Source organism: Lycium barbarum, chromosome 6 (assembly GCF_019175385.1).
Source record: "Lycium barbarum isolate Lr01 chromosome 6, ASM1917538v2, whole genome shotgun sequence".
Classification (NCBI taxonomy): Eukaryota; Viridiplantae; Streptophyta; class Magnoliopsida; order Solanales; family Solanaceae; genus Lycium; species Lycium barbarum.
This window is the reverse complement of record NC_083342.1, coordinates 61,328,494-61,335,170: the sequence shown is the minus strand read 5'-3', so window position 1 is coordinate 61,335,170 and position 6,677 is coordinate 61,328,494. Positions and strand designations below refer to the sequence as shown.

Below are 6,677 nucleotides of genomic sequence, written 5' to 3'. Positions count from 1 at the left end.
TGAAACCTAGGCCACCTTCTTCTTTTGGTAAACATATGTTTTGCCATGACACCCAGTGTTTGCTTCTTTCCTCTTCTTTGTTATTCCAGAAAAATCTTTCAATGATCCCGTGCATTTCATTAATAGTGTACTAAGTAGGTACTATAGCTTCCAAACTATACATAGGTATACTTTGAAGAACACTGCTGATAAGAACGGCTTTCCCTTTATAAGATAAGAGTCTTCCTTTCCAACTTTGCAATTTGTTCTTGACCTTTTTAATGAGATCATTTTAATACAACTTCTTCCTTCTTGTATGAAATATAGGACACCCTAGATACTTTAAAGGAAACTGATCTCTATTAAAACCTGCAATCTGCTAAACTTCTTGTTGTATATGCTGTGCCACCTTATCATACAAATAGAGAGAACTTTTATCCCTATTGATAAGCTGACCTGATGTCTCGTCATATTTCTTCAAAATGATCATGATTTTTACCAAATAATCTTTCTCAGCAGATGCAAATATAATGGTATCATCAGCATATGCATGCTGATTGATCCTTGCACTCCATTTAGGCATGCCATATCCCACAAAGCTGCTATCCTTAGCTAAAGAGTTTAAAGCTCTAGAAAGGACCTCAGAAGACAGGATGAATAATGCAGGAGATAAAGGATCTCCTTGCTTTACTCCCCTTGTAGAGTTAAAGAACCGCTTAGCCTTGCCATTTAGCAGTATAGAGTACCAATTGTTAGCCAACAATCTCCAAATCATGTCAATGAAAACTTCAGAAAATCCCATCTTCCCTAGCAGTTTGATAAGATAGGACCAAGCCACGCTATCATAAGCCTTAGCCATATCTAGTTTAATCACCACATTAGCTGGCTTCCCTCTTTTCCTTATATCTATGACTATCTCTGCTAGAAGAAAATTTTCAATAATGCTCCTCCCTTGAACAAAACCAGCCTGATTTAGAGATATCAAATAAGGGAGGATATCACCCAACCTATCATGTATCACTCCGGAGATCACCTTATTTATGAAGTTACTTAGACTGATAGGCCTAAGATCAGAAAAGGATACTATACCTTCTTAGGAAGCAACACTAGGTTTGTGTGAGTGTTAGATTTAGGAAGAGAATTTCCATTGAAGAAAGACAATACCAAACTATACACATCCTTTCCAACAATATCCCAATAGTTCTGGTAGAATATACCTGAAAAACCATCAGGACCACAAGCACTTGATCCACTAAGATTGAAAACTGCAGCTTTAACTTCCTCCATTGTTGGTACTTTCCTAAGTTGTTCATTCATACCTTCATCAATTAGAACTGGAACATGATCAAGAAGGATTTCATCCACTTGATCTAAATTCTCCTGAGTGAACTGTTTTCATAGAATGAGATTGCTTCTGCAGCTATTTGATCCTCCTCCTCAATCCAATCCCCTTCTGAATTATGAATTTTCCTGATCTGTAGTTTTTTCCTTCTTCCTTTCATAATAGTGTGAAAGAACTTTGTATTCCTGTCACCCTCTACAAACTAGTCAAGACCAAATTTTTGTCTCCAAAATTCTTCTTCATAATGCAAATATTTCTTCATTTTAGCCTATGCCTTTTGCAATACACACTTATTGATAGGAGAGGGATCCTCTTCAAACAGGCCATCGTTAATTCTGAATATTTCCTTCCTGATAATGATCTGTTTGAAAATATCCCCATATGTCAATCTACTCCACTGATGCAATACCCCTTTAAGCTTCTTCATCTTACACTTGAAGCTAATGGAAAGGTCTTCATGTTCCCATACTGGCCAATTCTGCCTCACAGTAGGCATGAAAGAATCATGATCCACCCAAAACATCATAAATTTGAAAGGTTTGTACTGATTTTGGTCTGATTATCCATAAGTATGTAATAGAGGAGCATGATCTTAACCTGTCCTAGCTGGATGTTCAACGTCAAAGCTACTAAACCAATCTTGTAAAGGATCATTAATGAACATTCTATCCAATCTCTCAAAGATACAATCATCTCCTACTTTACAATTCCACCATGTAAAATGGTTGCCCTTAAAGCTAATCTCCTCCAGTGCACAAGAATTCACACAAAAGGCAAAGTTCTTTACATCCTGAGGCTGAAAAAGGATGCCACCAATCTTTTCCTCATCATTCAATACCATATTAAAATCACCACCAATCATCCATGCCCCAGTGATGGTGTTATAAAAATGATACAAATTGTCCCATAATTGTAACCTTTCAGTTTCATCACGCTTTGCATATACCAGAGTGGTATACATAGTTTTCTCCAAATCCTAAAAGAAAGTCTCAGTGTCAATTGAATTGTGTCTGAAATCACCTCTACATCAATATTACCGTTCACAAAGCATCAGATCTGGCCACTACAATTAGAAAATGCATTAGCCAAGGCTACTATACTCATGTATTTTTGAATGTTTCTAGCCTACTCAAATGGTTCCAACAGGGCTATCAAAAAGAACTTGTGATGTCTGTGAAGTATTTGGAGTATATGGAGTGCTTTCTGAGTCTTCATAGATCTTATATTCCAAATAAATGACTTTAACATCATTTAAAAGATGATTTGTTGACTGCTCTCTTTGGTAACACCCTAATAGGGATTGTTCATCTGCTGGACCATTCTTGTTCACCTTTTTCTACCCCTTCTTTTTCCCTTTGGAACTGGAAACTGCTTTAGAGACTTTAGGAGATACTCCAGCCTACTTATATACCTTCTCATTCACTAAATTAACCTTCTCTTCTTTGTCCTCCTTTATAACAACATTCTCCTGATTTTCCTCAATGTTCTCTACATTATGAGACACCAGATCATGGAGCACTTTGTTGGGAGAAAGCTCCTTAGTAATGGATAAGCTGTCCACTTGAACTTCTGTCACTATTACCAGTTGTGTCCTTTCATTGATACCTTGCTGCAATTCCCCACCAGACTTAGGAGAGTTATTCACCCTTCCCTTGTTAGATTGTCAGCCTGAGAATTAACTGTTACATCCACAGATTGAGACACCACAACATTGTCATTAATCACTATATCCTCATTACCAACATTATATGTGTTAGCTATTGGTAAGACCAACTCTGCAGCAGAAATACCACCAGACTGAGCCTCTGCTATACCCTTGATGTCACTTGGAATATTAGTATCATGAGCCCCTTCCTTGCCTTTAGATTTGTTATTCTCCATACTGTCACTCACTAATGGTATCTCCTGGCCATAAGTAACTTCCACACAATGCATACTAGGTTGATTCTGCATTATAGTTGTGTCTATAACACTGTGATTTTCCTTTGCAATTGCCACTTCTGTAAAATCTCCTACCTCATCACTTCTTCTTCATGTTGTTCTACAGCCATTTGACTATCTATCCTAACACATTGTCTACAAGATCTTGATTTTTCCTAATGAGTGAGCCACTCAAATTCTTAGTAACTTGAGTGATATCTGCATTAATAACCTAGTCCTCCATCTGAGTGCATTTAGACAGACTTTCATAGATTGAATCATTGTCTGCCTTATTAGATTCCTAAGCTGCCTCCCTTGTATTTATATGTTCTTCCTGCCTCATCTCCTCATCTTCTTGAATATTGGCTAAAAATCCATACTTGTTCTGATTTACCACATCATCATCCTACACACTTTTATCCTGAGCCTAGTGAGGCTTCTTCTGAACCATTCCTCCACCAAGTGTAGGAATTTGCTTTGGTTCTTCATTATACACTTTCTCACTTGGATAAGTAACCACTTTTCCACTAGAAAGCACTTTTGGTAAACATTGCTACACCAATCTTCCTCTATATCTTCTGTGCTGCTCATTTCTGTGATTTACTACTCTCTTTTGCTCCTCATTATTCTGCTTTGGCTCCTCTTCCTTATCAACAGGATTAGCAACCTTCTCATCTGAAGTCGTAATCTCCTTCTCTAGTTTAGGATTCAGAACTCTACACTCCTCATTTGCGTGTCCTTGTAGCATGCACTCAGTGCAATACTTCGGAAGATAACCATAGTGAATCTTTACCTTAACATTCCTAGTTTGTTTTGTAACTTCATCTTCGATCTCCATCATAACAAACTTTGGGAAATCTGATAATAAATCTACCTGGACCTTCACCCTTGTACAATTTGGCCTTGTCTTATTAATAGTAGTCAAGTCAAGATGCAAAGGTTTTCCCACAGCTGAAGCAAGTGAGAACAAAGACTCCTATACAAAAAAAATAGGCAATAGATTTGGAAACGAGATCCATGCCACGGCAGTATTAGTTTCTTCATCAATCTTGAAGTTTGAATCATAAATAAGAAGCCTCGTCTGATATGTATAACCATCTTGCGACTTCAACCAAAAAGCACTCTTAGAAGACAATGCATTAAAATCTTCCATTAACCTGCATCTAATCAACACATGTCTATTTCTAAAAAACCCTACTTGACATGTCACGACCCAACCCACCATTACTGGCACCCATATAAATCCTAGTGGGCGAACCAATATACAAGACACCTATGCGTTCAATCCAGTTTTTATACTAACCAAGCTAAAAAATTATTACTCATTTAACATTAAAAGAACAAAGTAAATCATACCATAAATGCTGAAATAAATGCGGAAGTTCTAGCTATTACAATCCCCAAAAATTCGAAAGTCATCGTACAGGACTCTAAGCTAAAACATGTCTAAGAATCTGAAGTCTAACACATAAGTAATCCATAATGTCCAGAGTACAAAAAGACATCATAGCAAGAAAATCTTCGGGCAGCCTGGCATGGGAAGAAGCGCACCCAAAATCTATCAACAAATATCCTCCACGCTAGATGTGAGGAAGAGAAACGGTCTCTATATCACAATCTGCGCTCAAAGAATGCACCGAGGTAGTATCAGTACAAACACTACGCACCAGTAGATATCATAGACCGACTAAGATTAGTATCATGCATATTTTGTAAAATCAATATAATAAAACAAGCCAGTCAATAGTCATGAATATCAATAATTCACAACAAGTCAACCAAGAACAATCACAACCAAATCACCAAAATGTCAAGCATCACAATCACACCAGTCTCAATGGAAATAAAATTACCACAATAACCTCGCTCGCTGTACATAAATGCTAGCTGATGTCTTAACTCAGTAGCCATGACCTGCAGGGGACCCATGGTGTCCATGTACCACCCGTTCCGGATCCACTCCTCGGACCCAAGCACAAACCTCTGCCCCGGAACGAACCTCGATCGCATGATATATCAAAGTACCTCTTATTTACGGAACAATCCTCGGACCACGAGCCCATAATCTAGGTCACATGAGTGCCTTTCCATACCCCCTACAGAACAGTGTTTCTTACCTTTCCAATAACAAGAATCAACTCATCATTTCATGTCACAATACCCTTGAGAAGATTATATTTGCTTCTCATCACAACACTTCCACTATAGATTTAAATCACACAACAATAATGGCACGCAGCCTACACAATCAATCAATCACATTCACGTAGGAATTTAACCACACAATACTATGTATGAAAACTAGAAATGCTTTCTCTTAAGGAGATCACCAAACATACAATCAACTAACCAAAGTCTAACTTAAGTAAACAGTAACCTACCTCAAAGTAGAGCTGGAACACGCAGGCTAATCTGCTACAGCCTTTCCTTTCCTCAAAGCCTCAATACATTCACAGTCTAAAAATAAAAGGCTCAATGAGTCACATTGCTCAATTTACAAACACCAAAGCAAGAATACCCTTCCCTTTCCCCATTCTAAGGGTGGATGATTTTCGAGGTGATAAACAGCCTATCAAGGCCCCTAGTATTCATTTACCATCAATTTATACAACATTCTATCAAACATGCCCATTACAAATAGTGTTTTATGGCAAAGACACCATTTTCATAGAAACCTAGGTCTCAAATCACTTAGTTTATGATTCTAAATGTTCAATTTATGACAAATAGCAACTAATCAATCCATTTGAACGATAAGTAAGCGATAGTAACCCCAACCCATCAAGTTTAGAAGGATTATTGACATTCTAGGGTTTATACTTCACTTTCACCATTAGAGACCTATGAAGATGATTACAATAATGAAGGGAAAGGGAATGATAGAATGAAAAGTAGTAGAACTTGCATCTCAAGGTTATCTTGCCCTAGCTTGAAAATTCTCTCTAGGTGCTTATTGGGAAGTGTGTTGGTGTTTTGTGAATAGAGAAAATATAAGACTAAATATAAAAATCCCGGCCAATGCTTTCAGTCGACCGCTGCAGCAGTGCCTCTATAGCGGTCAAGTGACCACTATAGTGGCCCACCACAAAATCGTCGTGATCGCTATGGCGGTCCATCAACTTCTATAGCGGTACCGCCATAGCTGTACATTTCCCGCTACAGCAGCCACCAAGGAAATTGGATGGCCACTGGCAGTGGTCTGAGTACCGCCACAGCGGTACCGCCCCAGCTTTACTCCTACAACCACAGCGGCTCATTTTGGGCAGTGAGCTCGATTTTGTCCATTTTTTCGCCCTATCACCACACATTTCATCCAAGGCCTCAAAAACATAACACAAAACATGCACATATACAAAACGATGCCCCACAAATCCACCCGCGGCCTCCAAATTCCCAAAGGAGTCCTAATTTGCCATAACGATCGGAAGGGTCGTTA

The 6,677-nt window shown here is 38.4% G+C and overlaps 1 protein-coding gene across 1 annotated transcript; it reads right to left on the bottom strand.

Annotated features, from left to right (window-relative positions):
- Nucleotides 1-358: 358 nt before the first annotated feature.
- LOC132644046 (uncharacterized) lies at nt 359-3,274 on the bottom strand. The gene is made up of 6 exons (XM_060360591.1): nt 3,008-3,274; nt 2,733-2,930; nt 1,919-2,297; nt 1,596-1,876; nt 1,069-1,368; nt 359-946 (listed from the first exon to the last, which is right to left on the bottom strand). Exons 1-6 carry the CDS (start codon nt 3,272-3,274, stop codon nt 359-361), a joined length of 2,013 nt encoding a protein of 670 aa, XP_060216574.1.
- Nucleotides 3,275-6,677: the final 3,403 nt, after the last annotated feature.